At 42.8% G+C, this 19,126-nt stretch overlaps 1 protein-coding gene across 1 annotated transcript in view; it reads right to left on the bottom strand.

The window, feature by feature from the left end:
- Positions 1-715: 715 nt before the first annotated feature.
- The window catches only part of LOC146861944 (N-acetylneuraminate-9-phosphate synthase-like), a 143,960-nt gene continuing 125,549 nt past the window's right edge, over positions 716-19,126 (bottom strand). Inside the window, exon 6 of the mRNA XM_085641110.1 lies at positions 716-5,262. Coding sequence (XP_085497236.1) covers positions 5,053-5,262 — 210 coding nt within the window. The 3' untranslated portion in view covers positions 716-5,052. The remainder of the gene's footprint in view (positions 5,263-19,126) is intronic.

Genomic DNA, 19,126 nt, shown 5'->3' with positions numbered 1-19,126 from the left:
TACCCCAAGAAGTGGGACAAAAAAATGGGACAAATGGAACACTTACCGGGGGGAGATATGCACCTCTCCCATTGTGGAGATGTGAGAACAATGAAACGGACATTTATGAACAAGTGTACATGGATGTACTGATATACGAAATCTGTAATTGCTTCATATGTAAAGGTGTTTTCTATTCTATTGATACTGTATTAATGGTCACCGCTCAGTTCTATAAAATAATAAAAATATCACTTAAAAAAAATGAAAGTAATTACAACTCAGTTCTTTTCCAATACAGTCGAATCAGGGCAGAAAATACATGCACCCTGAAGGAGAATCCATGAATAGGAAAGAGAAATTTGGAACCTTAAAGAAAAGGGTGATGTTACCATAAAATTAAATTAATAAAGTGGCCTCCATTCTTGCATCAAGTCTCCACGCTGGGTGATCTTCTGTATCCATGGAGTGATGTGAACTAACCTCAGTTGTTCATGACACGGTTATGTTCTCTAGTGCAGAAGAGTCCAGTGCAAAACAACTTTAGTAAGATCTATGTAATTTTTAACATATTTTGCCTTTTCTCCGGGTGTTGCAATGGATCCATAAAACTGGTTTGCAGAGGACTAGCACCACTGTATTCTCAAGGGCATGTAAGTAATGTTAGAAATAAACATTAGTGCAATTTTAAAATGTAATTTGTGTCACAAAGTCATCACATAAACAAACGCATATATTCAAGTTGTAAACAAACATTTTATTGTCACGTGTAGAAAAATCACAATTTTGCTGAGATAAACATTTGAATGATCCGTTCAGACTATTTTACTGGACTCGAGCACTAATCTCTTCTACGAATCGTTTAATGGTACACGGCATAGGTTCACTTAAGAGACTTAAAATAGGGCCTTTCTATCTACATACATTAGTGCAGATGCTTCTTTTCAGTGGTAGTGTGGTGAAATACATCAATGAAATAATTTTACAAGAGCTGCATTAAAGGTTTTTGTCCAAGTACACGAATAGAAATGTGTGACATTGTGTATTTTTATCTTTTCTGTGCAAACAACCCATCTACATATATAGCGTCTCGTATGTGTTTTAAATTCGATGCTATTCTTTGCAGCAGGTTTCCATGGTTACCAAACTAACGGAGTCTTTTTTGGTCAAGTGCTTAACACCATTCCTCAAAGTCTTAATCAAGAAGGAAGGTTAACAGGTTATAAACTCCTCCAAAGGATATATCTTTTAAGATGGAGGCTTCGGCAACCATACTACTATGACATGGCGAGGCACAATGCCAACAATTGCTTTGCCATTCATGGCTTTCTCACCACTCTGATTCAGATGGAGTCACAAAAATGTAATCCACGCATATGTTTTAAGTTTTTTTTACCAGGGTGCAATGCAGTTACCAGCACACAAAACTGTTGTCAAGTGCAGGCGCAGAAAATTTAGTGACAGGAAACACGGTGTGTCACAAGTTTGTCCAAGAGTACCCTGATCAAATGCTCTAGATACTGCAAATAGTACACAAAATCACTTGTGCCACAAAATGATCATGGTCGAGTGAGGGCTTCGAAACCTGGCTACCCTTCTGTATCTTTGAGGCCACACTGAATGGTCACAACATGTTCTAAATCTTTAAAAAAAAACAAAAATGAGAAGCATCTATGCTGACCACACTTAGGCTAAATTTCAAAAGATGCATATAGCACTAACATAGGCTTGTCATTTCCGTGACACTTTAACAGGGTTCTTGACAAGAGAAATTGTGTTCACTAACCCTAGTCTCCATCCCATACATTTTCAAAATAGAAAACACAGGAAGTGATGTGTAGGCGAAATTCCTTTCTGCATCTATGTTCTTGGCAATAGACATTCACATTTTGTTTTGCTTTCAATTCCTTGTACTTGGCATCTTAGAAAGGAATAGGACATTGGAAAATAAAGTGACATATGTCCCTTAAACGAAACACACAACACACCATAAAGTCTTCTGGGTGGGATAAGCACATCTGTACTTTACTCCGAGCAGCCATGGCAAATTTATGCCGCTGACGAGAAGCAATGTATATAGACGCAAATATAAATATATGTATAGCCATTATTTGTAACATTTCAATAAGACACAGAATGACTGTATAAAAAGTTTTAAAGGCAATACAAGCTCCTTACATAACCACCAGTATATTTACAGCATGCATACTTTTTAAAATCAAGCCATTTTTGTGCATTCCAATTTAGATGCAACAAGCAGTTACATGGAATGGAAGGCGATATCGAAGTAGTAATTTGACTCTAGTGCTACGTAGGGGATCAAGTGAGAATTTGACAATCTGGCAAGCGGTGCCACATTAAAACTAGTGAATGGCAAAGGATTCCATCTGTCCACAGAAAAGGAGTAGAACACGTAGCGCTTTCAGTGTATCACAATACAGCAATCAAGGGATGTTCCCAGGGAAAGGCAATATGGGGGTTGCAGAGGAAGACCAGTGCAATTTTCATGCCAGTACAATTTGTCCCATCTGCCGAATCCGGCAATCAAATTGCTATAATGGTGCCATTTGCGATGGAATTCCTTTTTCAGACATGTGGATAGAAAATGGAATGAAACTACCAATTTCACTTACACCGCCTCACCTTTGGCAAGTAACTGCCACTAAGCAATATATTTACTTCAGCAAGCTAGAGCTGAAATGATCATGGATGGACAATAAATAATCTTTAATACAGAGCTAATGAACGAAGTGTGATCGCCTGGTGGGAGAAATTATTACATCATTCAATGATAGAAGCTCACAAACCAAATCCTGATTGTACAAATCATCAGGCAGTCCAGACGCTCATTTCGCCATACTTCTGTGAGATTATACAATTTCCCAAAATGCACTATGGCAGAGGTAGATTTATAATAATGAGAGGTTGACAGCAGCTTAACCACTTGCCACTAAAGAATGGGTTTTTGCAACAGACATAAGGTGTGCACTGGGAAGGAGTCTTGTTTGTACACACCATTAATTTATTGAAAAATACATGGATAACTATTCATCTCAGAAGTTATTTTGGGAGGCAGCATCTTCCGCCTCAATCTACAACTGAAATCCTAGTAAGTTGATTAGGCACAATTCGGCCATTCATCATACAGTTATGTTTTACTTTCCTGGCTTGTGACAGATTTTAATATATACCCTAATCTCCATCTCATAAAAATATATCAGTTGGCATCTACCCTGCAGTTTCCGGTACCCTTTAGAGAACATGGAGAGCTTTATTGTAAACTTTATTGATTACATCCCTTCCAAATTCAAAGGGCTTTGGTTATGGTTGCAGATAGCAATCAGTTACACACCACAAGTGGGATGGCACTTTCACATGAATTTCAATTATACAAGTACACATTAAAAAGAATATTCAAAAATAATAATCAAAAGTGCTTCAATACATCTCAAGAGACCAAACAGAACGCATTTTTCTCCACCCCCCAAAACAAATCCTGCTTTACAAGTCAATAAGAAGTATTGAAGACTGGAGGTGCCTATATGATATAAATCGCTTTAATTACTTCATTGCGTGCCTGTTAAAATTTGCACATTTGCAAGGAAATTGGGAACTTGGTTTGGATTCCTGACCTGCAAACACGTTGTGAAATTAAAAAATTGCATCCAGTACCATTTTCTAAACAGGTAGGAATAGCAGTCATGATTTGGTTAGAACAGTTTTTGCCATATTTTCTTTAACTTGATCGGAACAGAATTACGACTATATTAAGATTTGCATAAATGTTACTAGGTGACGCTTTACTTGTGGCATGATCTGTTGGGAAAGGTTTTCTTGTGGTTGACTGAAAACACATTACCTACAGCTCGGAAACGCCCCATTAAAAAAAAGGTTTTACGTAAAAGGTCATGAAATAGTATTCTATGTTGCATTCTTTTCATAGTGTAATTTTGGAAATTTGAAGAAAGAGGCTACAGTGAATGGTGTATCCAGCAATCAAGTGCAGTTTGCTCACACGGTACTTATAGTGCAGTTTACCAAAGGCACCTGGATGAGGAACGGACAACTTCATGTTGCTCATGTCACCAAGCGTAACTGATAATTTTGATTTAGTCAGAAATATGCAACCAAGCAAGTACTCGGAAAGGTGGCTTCCTTGAACAGGAAAATGAAATGAAGATTTGTAGCATCAAGCATCAATAGCAGGATGTACTAGTAAACCAAGCAGTTGGAAAAAATCCATTGATGAAATGGTTTTAATCAGGACAAAGTCAAATTTCATGCTTTGGCACTACAGCCAAACTGCATGGCATGCTTACTTCCATCAGAAACAGAGGTTCCAAAAGGATTTAAGATTAAACTGAGGAGTGCTTCTAGATCAGTTTCTCCCACTAAGCCATGGCGGCCTTCATTACAGAGTACTATCTTGAAGATGAGAAATTAAGTGGGCTTGAAATTAAACCGTTTACAACACCTAGAAACAATAGCTAGAATCCTTCACATACAGCCAATACAATATCAAAAATTGGGATGCAGCACACAAAAGAAAAATTGAAATATACTCTAGCTAAACAATCCTTTGTAGTAGCTTGCATGAGAGTTCCTGGCAAAAAAAGAATCACTTGAACATCCAAAAAACTGACCACTCACAAAATTAAAACTTCAGAAAAGAAATTACAGCTGAATCCATACAGAATAATGTGCTTAATGATAATTTTTGGAGTTTCGCTCCAGAGAAGCAAGCAAACTACTTTTGAGGCACCAAGCGAGAAGGTGCAACACAACGTATCCATCAGCTGCTTCCACTGACACCCGCATACATTTTCCCAAAATGCAGTTTTGCAGACTTTGGCATGTCCGCTAATTAGGTTTCTGCATTCCGTGACGAAAAACTGGGAAGCAAGACTACTTCCTTTCTGCTAAGACTGCCATCTTAAATTGAGACAGTAAAGCTCTTCCAACAAACCCACACCTGTGCAACATCACAGACGTACATACAGCACGTTTCAATACCGTACCGTACAGTACACTGGAGAAACATTTCAAAATGCATGCAGCCATGCTTTAATTTCTTTAACACTTTGTCTTTGTATTGTAGCTTTCTATCGCCTCCTCTGTGACCGTTTCATCCTCCGCAATCTCTCGTTTCACCATCTTGCCCTCCAAGTTAAAGATCTCTTCTGGTGGAAATCCATGTGGTTCGGCCACCTTGACAGTCAACATCTTCAGAGTCAGCACAGTGCCCGCAGGGATGGGCACCTTTGCTACCACAGACTTGCCCAACTACAGGTAATGGGAAAAAAAATGAATCAGATTCATCCAGCAGCAGAATACCATTCTCGGAACAATTAAAAGCAGGTTTAAATGTACATGAACCAGAGTCTGGAAAACGAAAACTCAACCATGCTTTTGTGAGGGACTCAATTTAACCATGCAGAATCCTTCTCGAATTAAAATGGAATGCAGTACAAGAGTTCATAACTCACGCTATCTAGCCACCAGAAAAGGGCTAATGTTATATGTTGGAAATAAACTTTGCACAATGCTACGGGACTCCTAAAGAGACGGTGCACTGTGGAAAAAAATTGTTGGGTTTAACCAGTCCTGCATCACTAACCATCAACAACAATTAGCATTCTAGAATGCTGTTATTTTGTATGATTATTTCTACTTGAGCTCTGAGATGTACTATAAAATCACTCACTGCATGTCCCCTTTAAGATGCTCTTTCACAATACACTTGTTTGTGCAGAGGATTCTAATTCGGCAACAACTTTACTACACACTTCATAATATATGGCGCACACCTGTTTGTAGACCATTTCCTAATTTGACCCCCCCCCCCTTAAAATTGATGGACTGAGATGTCTATATCAACCGGTCGTTATTTTCTGGTTGGGAAGGGTAGGTCTTTGGCGGAAATATCATCCAAATATGCATACAAACCAAAAAACGAGTCACACACCAAATTACTCAAAATGATGTATTGATGCAACTTTAACAGAAAATCCACCTAATTTATATCTAAACAATGTCTTCTTAAGTTAGCAGTTTTACCTTGGAAGTGAATTGAACAGCACATTACTGGATTTGCGTGTGATCATTAATAATGCATTGGTGAGGGGAAAAAAAACATTAGATCCTCAGTGGCTTGCATAAATACTACATGGTCATTTAGCTTCAGAGATGCTATAGTGTGACTAAGAGATAGGAGATGGCCACTAACAGTAAGGTTCAATATGGAGAAATTCTGCCTCTAATCGGACACCGAAGTAACAATTCTATTTTTAATTGTAATGGCACACATTTTACTTCGCAGAGACCTACAGAGATATACCGGCGTAAAGAAAACATTTTGGCCTACACTCTGCATTCAAGATATTGGTCAACTTCCCTAGAGGTCAATCTGCAAAAAGTGAAAGGTATATTTTCAGAGAGAAAGCAAAACATATGTGTGCAATGAAAAGCATGTTTGACTGACATGCCACAGTGGGATACGAAATTAGAAATAAGCCACCTTTATCACACCTCACCATGTTTTCAGGAAAAGTTTAGGGTAAAGGTAAATAAGATTCTGAAACAAGGGCCCATACTACTGTAAACCAGGCAAATTAACATTCTGGGTAATTTCATGGATTATCTTCAGAGGAAGCAGAAGCGTGGGTAGTTGGTTTAAAATATTGGATAAACTAGATGAGTGACTTTGGCTGTTATGCCAAGGAAAACTGGATCAGCATGTATATAGACCTCTGGCATTCAATTACTACATTTCAGATGACTGCCATGAAGGTATGAACATTGGTATAGTATATAGAAAGCCAGCTTCCTACTAAGAGGAGTTGGGATTTCTGGTAAGTAACTTTTCCTTTGGTCAACAAAGTGAAGTATAGTGTGCACAGAGTCCAGTGGACTCCCAAAGGTAGGCAGAGGTACAGTTAGATAGTTCCTCACTCCATTTGTGATAGTGTGGTCGAGCAGTAAGGCAGTATCAGAAGACAGTGTTAAGCATTTGTTGTACATAGTTAGGAAATGAATTCACACACTCAAAGACTGAACTTCAGACCAATTGTTTTTGTATGAAAATATTAATTTAGTTATTTTATTTTCTAGAACCAAGCAAGCCTGGCACAGGTAAGCAATAAATATTTTACAGTAGTAATACCGTTTGTACACAGTTTGAATTGTAATTGTATATGCACTTTGTTTTGACTTACAGTATGGTTGCAGAGAAATGCAATACTTTGTAAATACACTACATAGACTTGAATTGGCTTTTCAGTAAAATACCAGGTAAGTTACTTTTTAGATTACTTTTCTTACCCAGAGTAGTATACCTGGATACTACTCTGGGACATTTCCTGTAAACAGGCAAGTAAAATCGTTTTGGTTAAATAGCACCATTTTAAAGAATTTCTTTAGGTTTTCAAACTCCACACTTAAAAACTTTTCCAAGAAAAACAGTCAATGTTATCCCATGGAGGAAAATAGTGTTTATGGTTCTGAGGTAAGTATTTGGTAGTGGGAGTTGAGGTGCTGGGTGTAGAATCAGGGGTCCCCCAGGGTCAAGGATGCACTCTAGTTACACCATCAGCGGCACTAGGGTGGCTGGGTGCAGAGTGCTCAGGCGCAATGTTTTCCAAAGGGGGATAGGGGCCTCCGGTTGGTGGCTGCTGGCGAGCAGGCCACTTGGTTGTGAGGGCAAAGCTCCTAGACTTACTTTAGCTCAGGGCAAATGGGGAAAAAAAGCAGCACCAAAAGGTGCACCCTTAGCTGCACTAGGGCGGCCGGGTGCAGGATGCTGTTTCGACGTCGGGTGCCCTGTTTGCCATGGGGAACCTCCGGTTTGCAAAGACACTGCAGGCTTGGGGACGAAGGTCTCCTGGGTGCAACCACCACTTGGAGAGTTAAGTTGGGGGTTGGTTAGGCACTGTCGGTTTGGCCACCCAAGGCCTTGGGGCGTCTGGTGTAGGGGTGCCTTTTGGGGTTGGATCTTCTTACCAGCTCGTGGTCGCGGTTGGGGGGGGGGGGGGGGGGGGGGGGGACCTTCCGGATTTAGGCTGCAGGAGTCGGCTGGAGGCAGGTCTGGGGTCACCAGAATTCGGGTTAGGATCGCCGGGGGAACCTCCTCATGGCGTTTGCCCACTCAAGCTCAGGCCGTGGACAGCGAGTGCGAGTAGGGGGAAGTTTTCTCTCAGTCCACTGGTACTGCTTCGCACTTTCTGCGGACTGAATTAAAAACAGTATCCCATGCTAGTGCTATAAATATTTTATTAGATCTACTGGGAGGGGACATTTTTTAGCTCTCCTGGAAGTTTATCTAACAAAGATTACTCCTATCCTAACGTATGGTTTAGAATTCATTCCTATAAATCATTTTTATTTTTAAATCTCAAGGAGGGAAAACTCTTGTGTATGCTCACGACTACAAGCCAAGCCACTCTCATTCAGGCACTCTGTTTGGAATTAGGGGTAGTGAGTGCATATTCGAGAGCCATGGCAAACCTTGTCAGATGGGCTTAAAATATACTACATGGACCTGATGGTACTTTAAGAGCAATTATACGCCATGAAACTATTAAGGCTGATCCAGGAGTAAATACTTTTAAATGAAATTTAGAGATCTCTTTGGAGCACTTTTAATGCTCCAAGAACCTTTTACAAAGTTGGTCCTCGGAACTCTAAGTTCTTTTTGAAAAAATCTACTCCGAGGCTGAGCTATGAGATGGATAAACTTTGTCAACAGTTGTCCTATTACAAGCTCATGTTAGCTAGGGCGGAGTATAAAGTGATCCCAAAATATTTGATTTTTACACTTGACCATAAGGTTAGGCGTTGCATCCTGATGCTAAGGCTGAGGACACTACTGTTAAAAGATGTATCAAAAATAGTGGGGAGGAAACTTAAGCAAAACCGGCCAATGTGATTTGTGTAACGGAGGAATCCAAGATTTGGTACATGTCCTACCTGTCTGTCCATATAGCAGCTTCGTTGATGCACGCTCCTGATTTTTAAAACCTATTTGAATAAAATATTATATTTTTAAAACTATGGATTAGATTGAGATTATAAGAACCCCACCTGATGAATTTGTATGTTACAAAGCTTTTAACTTTTTTAAAGTGTTATTCCCGCTATTTTAGAGATATACAAGATAAAAACAATCTTTTTTGCTTATAAAGAATTTCATGATATATTGTAATACTATGGGACTGGAAATCTGTATATATATTTAACATATTGTGGATCTCGGATGAGGTCTATATGAATCAATAAATTTCTATTTCGAGTGTGACGGATCCGCTGTGCCCAGCTGGAACCAGAGGTTGCAGATGAACAAATCCAGTGTTCACGGGAGACACAGTCTTTGAGGTTGAAGGCAGGCAGGTCCTCCGGGGTTTTTGAGGTTGCTGGCTGCAGGACACCAGGATATCGCAGGAGCGGATTCGAGGTGGAGGCAGGCCGGTAGGGCTGCGGCCAAGTCAGTTGGTGTCTTCCCTTGTTAGCTTTTGCACGGCAGTTCGGTCCTTCTTCTCATAGTTTCTTCTTGTCTGAGGAAGCAAGGTTTAGGGGTGCCCCTAAATACTAGATTTAGGGGTGTTACAGGTAGGTAAAAAGTTGGGACCAATGGGTCCCTTCCCTGGGGTGGGTACACCCCCTATTGTGCTACCCTCCAGGGGAAGGGGGTATGAGCCTGTCCCTGGTTGACTGTGTCCCCCATCTGCAAGATGGCGGGGACTGAGTTGTGCTTCACCTCGCCTCCTGCACCTGAGGGGTGGAGTTGGCAGAGGTGGGCAAACCTCTCTTCCTCACTTGTTTTTCCCGCCTGTTCTCCCACCTAAAGTGGGGATCAGAACCAGTGGGGATCAGTTGCTGAAAGCAGCAAGTGTCCTGGGGAAGCTCACAAAGGTGGCAAGCCTTTGAAGCTTCTCCTTCGTGAACCCTGCCCATCCTGGGGAAGGAGGCTTGGCACCTCGTCCCAGGATGTGCATTGTTTCCGGCCCCTGAGAGCAGCAGGCTCTCTACCCAGGGGCCAAATGCATCCCCCACCCCCCTGGCCCTTCAATGTCTGAGTAAGGCGAACCCTGGATAAGTAGGTGGGGAAGGGGGCGCTGTGGAACAGGGTGAGGTGGTGATGGGATAGTGACCGGCAAAGGGCTAGTAGCCTTGTCCACTTAATACTGCTTGGGTGGAGGTGGCTTGTCCAAGGCTTCCTCGAAGGGCAGCTGACATATGGAAAACAGGGCAGCAGACCCTGTAGGAAGAATCCAGCTTGAGTGGGGATGCATTAATAAGTGGTTCTGTTGGGCGTCAATCTCTTATGGAGGATGGGCGTTATTGTCGGTGCTGAGGTGACAGTTGGGCCAGCTTGGAGGTGGTTGTGGGATGCACAGAAGAAGTAGGCCTCTGGTTTCTTCAGTGCCAAGCTGGTGGTTATGTCTGATGGTGGTCAGTGCTGACTATAGACCAAAGGTAGTGGTGACCTGCCGTCCTGTCCCTGGTGCACCAGAGCAGCTGGATGATCTTTGGAAAGGGGCTGTTCCACTTGTGAGCGGCGTCGAGGGTGAGAGTAATATAATAACAGCTGGCTGCGCTGGTGGAAGATTATTGATCTCCAGATAGGAGCTGGCGCGGTAGCTGGGGGAGAAAGTGCTCTCGTCTGCGGTTGTTGTTGGTCTTTCCCACTATGTCTTTCGGACCGAAGAGGTCCAGGGTGTCGTCACTGCTCCTACACGACATCTTGAGATGTCAAGCCTAATGGTCATGGAGGGTCTTCTTAGAGCAGAAGAAGTGGCAGGCATCACAGGCAATTTTGTACTCAGGAGGCAGGCACAAATTACAGACAGGATGGAGGTCAGACCACGGGGATTTCATGTGGCAGTGAGGACATTAGCGGAATGGCGTCTGTTCCATCAAAGTGGAATGACACGGTTGGGAAAAAAAAAAAAAAAAAAAAAGGATGCCCCAAGGGTGAAGGCCCAAGTGGGGCTGAGGTCAATTCGAAGGTCACCCATTTGAAGCTGGAGTCATTGTCCCAAGACAAATAGATAAAAGGAACGTGATTGAGAAGCAATAGAAATGAAGGGAAGGAACCCATGTAGACCAAAACGAGCACCACAACTGAATTGAACTGGGAGTACACTTTGTAACGAGACAGAGGTAAGAAAACAATTAAACACTGGAGTGTATGACCGTGTGCATTACCAAAAAGAAAAGAAGTCACAGTACCTCGTGACTCAAATAAAGTCTTTTAAGAAAAAGAACTAGCACCAATCTGGGCCAAACACTAGAGGGCAGGAACATGCACAGCATGTCTATATGCAGTCACATATGCCTTGAACACTAAGTTCTCACAAGACCATAATTTACAAACCGATGGTCAGATTTTCTTTCCTGGTCATCAAAGACTGAATTTTAAAACTCTCCTACTGCTTAACTTCTTATGGGCCTTTTCCGCTGGAGTTGACAGATTAAGAACGAAAGTGGGAAGCAATTCATCTGTTTATCTTGGAAATCTGAGACCACCTTACGGAGAAAACTAGCATAAGTTAGTTCTCATCACCATCCTATTCCTATGGAACACACTAAGTTTCCTGAGAACATAATGCCTGAAACTCGCTCATTCTGCAAGAAGAGGTAATTGCTACAAAAAAGGCACTTTTCCCAACTTAAATGCAGTATTACGGCCTTGTGTTTTGATTCAAACAGTGGATCTATTGATATAGAAAGGACAATTTTTAATTCCCAAGGTGCAGTAAGGGATCTAGTGGGGGGGGGGGGGGGGGACCCTTCCTTAGACCCTGCAATACCAATTCTATCACAGGCATTCTATAGAAAGAGGTCTATGAAAGAGAATTCCTATAGGCCATGGCTGCTGCAAGGTGTACCTTAAGTGATAAAATTGCAACATGCAACCCAGACTTGTTAGGTGAAGTTAAGGAATCACCTCTTCTTTCTAACATCTGAAAGGATCGCAGTAATTTGACGCATTATATGCAGAACCTCTTCCAACTCAAAGCTTATGCTGTTCGGGTGGAAGGTAGCTTTGCTGCTCAAAAAAGGGTCCATACAGTCTTGTGGCATTTTTAGGTACCCGTATTGTTAAAAAAAGCAGCTAAGCTCAATGATGGAATGTTGGGGTGCAGGATTTGCCTCCCAAAGTTGGACAGGTGATCCGCTCTTTAATGCAGCTTCCCATTTGCTCTCTCAGATAGATGCAGGAAGCCTGTAAAGCCATTCAGAGCCAACAGAAACAGGCCTTGCAGGGGTATAGTTTTATCAGCACATTCACGAATAATACAATGGGGATGGTGGGGGAGTGCAGGGGGAGTTGAAACATACAGAAAGTTCTCTCGCCAGTCTTTCTAAAGGCAATTTCCCCTTGCCCTTAGTTAGCAGTACCTTGAACCGAAGTGTGGGCATTTCACGTTTCCTACATCTGCACCTAGTCTACTTGCGGATAGCTCCATCCGTCAAAGACCCTTCATCATTGAGAACGCACTTGTGGATTGCTTGGAATGATCAACTTAGTAAGTTTTCCTCTGCATCCTGCACCCTTGGCAGATGAGCTGCCGTGATGGGCTTTCTCAAGACTGTTTGGATTCCAGAGACAATCTAGGAAGAGCCCTCTCTTGTTTGTTCAAGTAATACATTGCAGTTCTGTCAGTCTGAACTAGCAGGGATTTTGTCTTGAAACATGGAAGGAACTACTTCAGAGATAGATAGGCATCTCTTTGCCAAAAATGGGAAGGCCTATCACATCAACCTCCTGGAACAAAGTCCCTCGAATTTAAATATGACCCTCTGGAGGTGCTACTTTTATTAACCAGTCATCTAGATACGGTTAGACAAAGATCTTTCATCTCCAAAAGTGCGCTGCAAGAGCCACACACTGAGAACAAAGTTTGAGGCGCTGATTTCAGTGCTAAAAGGAGGACACTGAATTGCAGTTTTATGCAAACAACAAACCTTAGAAACTGCTAACACTTTTTTTTAATGAAGGGTGTGCACAAATAGGTATCTTAAGGGTAAAACTGCTGTTAGGCCAATAGCCTGAAAAATCTCCCTCTTTAGCCATTGGATTGTCATTCTGAAATTGCATATGGATCAATCTGTGTAGGAAGGTGGAATCTGACTATATGGTTGCCCCCACTTTTTTCCTGGTGTTTGAATGGTTTTGGACTAGTCTGGCTGGGATCCTGCTATCCAGGACCCCAGCCTATCTGCTTACTCCCTTAAATGATTTGTGTGCATATTAGATGCACTAGTGATTGGATACTGGGGTACCTTATGAGCCCCTAGTACATGGTACCTTAGGTACCTAGGGCATTGGTACTTCACAGGCCTACCAGGGGCTTCAGCATGTATTATGCCACCCCTGGGAAGCATTCACAATCTGACACCACAGGCCTGCTACTGCAGCCTATGTGAGGTAGTGTTAGCACTCCTCACTGAGGTATAGGTTCCTATATCTCACCATACACACACATATAAACCTATCAGTCACCCCTCTAGCAGGCCCTAACAATCCTGAGGGCAGGGTGCTTGGTTTACTATGTGAGGGGGTGCTTCTGCATGAGCAGGACCCCTCTGCAGCTGGCAGAGTCAATTCTCTGCTGCTGTTTGTGGATGCGGTTAAACCATATACTCTTAAGTGCATTATAACCTCGCGGTAAATGCTAACTTTGGAATGACTGCATCAAAACATGTCGTGTTTGGTGTCAAACAACTTGGAATCCTACCCCCACACCAGTAACTGGTGTGGGAGTAGGATCCCACCCTTCTAGAGGGGACGACATGTACCCACTGTACTACATGGTAGAAATCTTTTAGAGCCCTGGCATCACAAAATGGATGCCACCAGCACAGACACCGGGCTGCCCGCCTGCTGCTGACCGAAACTCGCAGTGGAGGAGGCCCAACAATAGGCATCCTGTCACAGGGAGGTGTTACCACCTCCCAGACAGGATTTAGTGTATTGGAGCTGGGTGGGTGCACTCTCAGAGTGCTTTGAAGTCCTACACTGGGGGAGCAGTAGGCTCCTCTGTGCATATGCCAGCTCAAACCGGTTCAGGGGCTACCTGCCCCTGCTCTGGCACGAAGCTGGACAAAGGGAAGTGGGTGTAACCACCCACTACCCTGACCCTCCTAGAGGAGTGGTCATAGAGCTAGTCCCTCCCCTATCTTCACTATAAGATACCAAGCATTGCCAATGCAATTCAGATTACACCTGGACGACGCTCTACAAAGAAGAATCCTGGCCCATCGATGTTCCACCGTCTCTGAAAGACTGAAGAATCTCCCTTGGAGTCAAGGAGTGACTCCCCTGCTTGGCAGGCACCAAAACTCTTTCACAACGGTTGCAAACTTTACTGCTCCAGCCGGAGCTCGAAGTCCCTGCGTCCCCTGAAGCGGATTTCCTGACCTCTCGACGGCCATTTTGAGCCCCCAGCGAAGCTGTGGCATCTGGACCCCACGAGTGACGAGGAACAGCAATACCAGGGAACCGTGCACTGATTTAGAGTGCAAGCCCTAATCTACGTGCTACGAACTTGTGCTTTGGACCATTTGTTGTCCAAGTCCCTAGCAGGTCTAGTACCAAAAATCACCGGCCTACCCCATCCCGAGTGACCGTGGGCTGTTGTTAAACTTTTCCTGCAAAGGCGTCTTCGCGGTTGCTTGCCCGTTGGCTAGTAACTCACCTGAAGACTTCCACATCGACTTCAAGGGCTCGCCTGGTTGCTCTGGGCCTGCCCTCACTTACCCTCGCTGGGTAAGTCCATCAGACCTTGCACCATTGCCAATCATCACTCCACACGAGACTTGCAGTTGCCAAGGCTTGTTGGCTCCAATCCGGGTGCCGACAGTCATCAGCTGCAGACGTCGTGGGAACCTCCGAATCCAGCTGCTGGTCATCGTCGATCTCTCCTGGACCTCGTGAGCGAAGAGACAAAACACCATCAATGACATGAAGAGACAGCTGTGGTCATCCATCTTGCTGGCCACGGGTCACTGGCAAGTGACTTTGATCTCTGTCCCCTCAATTTCTAGGTCTTCTGCAACTCCAATCCATCTTCGGATTCCAGCGGACACCTCTCCCGTCGTCACAAGCAGCAAGTCTTCAGTGATCTCCATTGAAAACAGCATCGCGACCCGACACCAAAGGACACCTATGCACCCGGCTTCCCTGGGTGAGGTAACTTGTGCACTCCGGTGCCCAAGTGTGCGTTGGCCCTCGAAATACTTATCCTGTAAGTTGCTTGCTTGTTGACTTTTGCGAAGTGCCCTAAACCTGTAAAATACAAACCGCGACATTTGCCATTGAAACCTATTGGAAATCCGCGTGTGTGTTTAGACACTGCACGCGTCTCCTGTGGGCTGATTACTTACCTGCTAACACTGCAGAAGTGAAGCCCCAGCGATTCCCAAGGCCCTAGGCCTCTTCATTTTGCAAGTCGAGTTTGTTATACAATTTTTTTAGTATATGGTCTGGTACGCCCCTAGGGCTATAGCCATATTTGTGCCTAATTTATTGAGAACTGTTGATCTTTTGAATGTTTACCTGGCTCTAATCTCATAAAGAGATTAGTAGAGTATATTTAGAAATAAATACATATATATTTGATATATATACCTGTGTGGTGTCTTTTCATTTGGTAATTCAAGAGATTACAAGGTAAAACAAGCTGCTCTACATTCCTCAGAGACTTAGCCTGAAGGCTGCTCTCCACAGCTACCACTAGAATAGCTTTCTTTAAAAGGTCGTCTTAAACCTATCTACCAAGAGTCGAATTGGACTGGTGCAAGGTGGCCACTATAACTAGTGACCAGCATATGCCAGGCCAACTTCTCACAATCTGGACATGTTTTTCAGACCAGAAAGTGCCCGGAATAAATTCTTGTTCCTTTTTGATGACGCAGGACCTCCTATGTTGCATGTTTTTCTAGAAAGGTGTTTACCTCCTTTTGGAGTAACTCTCGTGCTTTTGAGAGAACTTCTTTGGTGGTTTGAAAGAAAGATTTCAATTTGAAAGCAGAATATAGATTCTGAACAATATTCAAGGTCCACTTGCTTAGTTATGCGCTGCCACTCTTCCACAGGGCTTACAATACAAATGAAAGTGGAGTAGCAGGGACCAGAAGTCACTGTTTAGGACACTTTCTGCAGCCGTAGATGGTTGCTGGACTCCTCTACACTTTGAAGGATGTCTCTGGTGGTAGATCTACCCGTTGGTACTGCTACTAATGAATTGACTACTAAGTGTCTTGAATCCTATTTGGGAACAGACGTCTGTTTCTCAAAAGGTCTGTAGCATATTTTATACTCATTCCTCCTCTGTAAACCCACCACCTTTAGTGCCCATTTTCAACTTCACGCGGACAATTTCATCACCGGTGTGTGAACCAAGGAAAGAATTACTAGAAAATGGGAAGTTCAGGATTCTTTGTTGACCTTCCAGCTTAAGACAAGAAAGCAACTCTGCCTCAAGTAAATTCTATGACGGTATCTATGGGATGCTGGTCTGATGAATCTGCTTCCACGCTGTTAGCATGGTTAGAGACTAGCATCCCTTAGTGTAGGACTTCGTAGAAGTCCTGTTGGTCTTCTTTCGTAACATTTTTTAAAACCTTAGCAAGGAATCCCAAAGGGATCTATCAAAATGGTCCAACAGTGTTGCGGTTTTCCGTTTTCACCTTCTTCTGGATCATTTTGAGTGAATGAAATGCAATCTTGACCTTCAGCAAGAGTGAGTTTTGAAGCATCCTGTCTGGGCTCTTCAGTTATGAAGGTCTGGATGGTACAGATGGAGATTGAGGAACGACTACAGATTTTGGGAGATGTGGAGAAGCCAAAAGAACCAGTGAATGAGGAGGAGCTGGAGAAAAACATGGAGAACCGGATCTCAGAGGGGACTGCGTTGATGGCAGACTAACAAACTAACTTATTTTAATTACTCAGTCAAGAAGGATTCTCTTCATATGGTGCATCCATTTTTATGAAAGTTGCAGACTTGAAGGACACCAGATGGAAGGTAGTGCAGAAGAATATTGTCTGGGACTAAACACTGAAGGAGGTGCAAAAAAATGACAGACTCGGAGTCTCAACATCAACGGTTGATCCATGGATGAGACTTCAATGGTTGGATATGCTTGTTTGTCAACAATGAATAGGGCATCAGGGTCAATGTATGTCTCAACTTCAACATCCATGTTCCTTCAGCATCAGCTGGACCATCTGCATTGATCCAGCTCTCGATGTCGACCATGTTGGAATCGTATCGGTTTTCAAAGCTGCTGCGCTAGATATCGATCGCGTCTTCATTTGGTGGCGTCTCTCTGGATTGAAAAGGCAGCAGTGGAAGAAAAGCACCTTTTCCACATCTCACCGACCTTCCCGAAGAAGCCTCCTGGAGACTCTCATGCAAGCCGTGCAGTAAGATTTTCTGTTTGTCCTTCAGGATTCTCGGAGACATCTTTTGCCAGTGTCTTAAGTCTTGATGATCTTTTGAAGAGGCACACCTTGGAGAGGCTATGGTGTCTGAATATGGCTTCTTCTTGCCACAGACAGGGCACTTAAAAAAAAAAGAAAAAAAAAAAAAGAAAAAAAAAAAAGAAGTGATGGCATCCCAAAAAAACAAAACTACCAGGAGCCACAAAAACACAGAAGTGACCCGTAGCCTGTGGGGCACAATGGAACACAGGTACAAGGATGAGGCAAAGTGCCAGGTTTTGCTCCATGTCTAAGGGAGCCGATTTGCTACCATTGCTATTAATTTTCTTTAAAAAAACAATAAAAAGGGTTTGCAACAGAGGTTTCTAGTCACTTTTTACGTAAGCAGCAAATTTTTATTTTTAAACGAAAAATATAAAGGAACTGTGGGTATTTGTATTCTTCTAATAGACTGCAAGAAAGTTTTTTGGTACCGTGGTACACTTTTCTACTGAAAAACTTTAAGCAGATTAAAATTTTTATTTTTTTGTCAAGTGCTCCAAGATCCTGCATATGGGTGAGACAGTTCAGTGCTTATGACTTTGAGGAAAACTAATCTGGAATAGGTGTTGTATTTTAGGTCACCAGCACAGCTCCAGATAGACTGGATTCTTAATTCTCAATGAATAAAAAACTGTTTGTAGCCCACCTGAGTACTCATTGATTCAAACCCATGTCATCTGTCTTAGAAAAAACATTACCAACGTTTCGGACATCCAGGATGGCAAAATTATGAGGATGAAAGACTAAAGCGGTCCTGAGGAGAGTATGGGATCATGGGCTAATGAGTAAGAAAGTAAAAGGTCCAATTACTGTTAAATTTGCATCAGATTTCAGGATACTGCAATGAGTATTCTCAGAAGAACTTGAAAACAGCATTTGTTCAAAAGCCATTTCTGCAGCGAGAACAGCATTTAAAACCGTGGCAGGCGCTTCAGACTAAAGTTCGGAATCAAGAGTAAAGTTGCAGTAACCAACTAGTAGTGAATTCAGCACACGTGTATCTGTTTTGCTCTTCCGGTATTACAGTAGGGAGTTCCACTGTCAGAGTGTTGTAATAAAGTGCAAAAGTGCCCATACCCAACAGGACCTTGTAGGGCAGGGAGCAGGGGAAGTGTGTAGGGATCAGACCCAGCTGGCCAACCTTTGCCACTTCATTGCCCAGTGTTTTGCCTTCCATGCCAATTCAAATTTATCAGTTTTCGGATATTATTTCAGTGATGGCAGATGCTGCTGTAATGGCTGCATACTTAATGCTCAATGTGCTTGTAACTTGTGCAAAGAAAAATGTATGCTCCTTTAAAAATCTTTTGCTTTTAATGGAGCAGTATTGCATAAAGGTATTTGACACATGCAATTCATTTATCATTGTGGCACTAACCAATTTCTCAGATGTTGCATTGCGAATGAGGCTTGGTGTGTGCATCTGCATTCAATGATTATTCTTAGTGTGCAGTTTAAAAGAGCCACTATAAGCCCACCTTCCCCACACTCAATTCAGACTTACCTGGTCATTTCTTAAACCTCTGCAGCACAGGTGTTCCAGCTGACTATTTCAGATTGTGTCATGCATCACATCATGTGACATCCACTGTAAGACTTTAATACTATGTGTATAATTAGGCTCTGCTGGGGAACTCAACTCCGCGGACTCTAGTA

This window comes from Triturus cristatus, chromosome 2_2 (genome assembly GCF_964204655.1).
Source record: "Triturus cristatus chromosome 2_2, aTriCri1.1, whole genome shotgun sequence".
In the NCBI taxonomy this organism is placed as follows: domain Eukaryota; kingdom Metazoa; phylum Chordata; class Amphibia; order Caudata; family Salamandridae; genus Triturus; species Triturus cristatus.
Note: the sequence above shows the minus strand (reverse complement) of the source record. Positions and strands in the feature narration are given on the sequence as shown.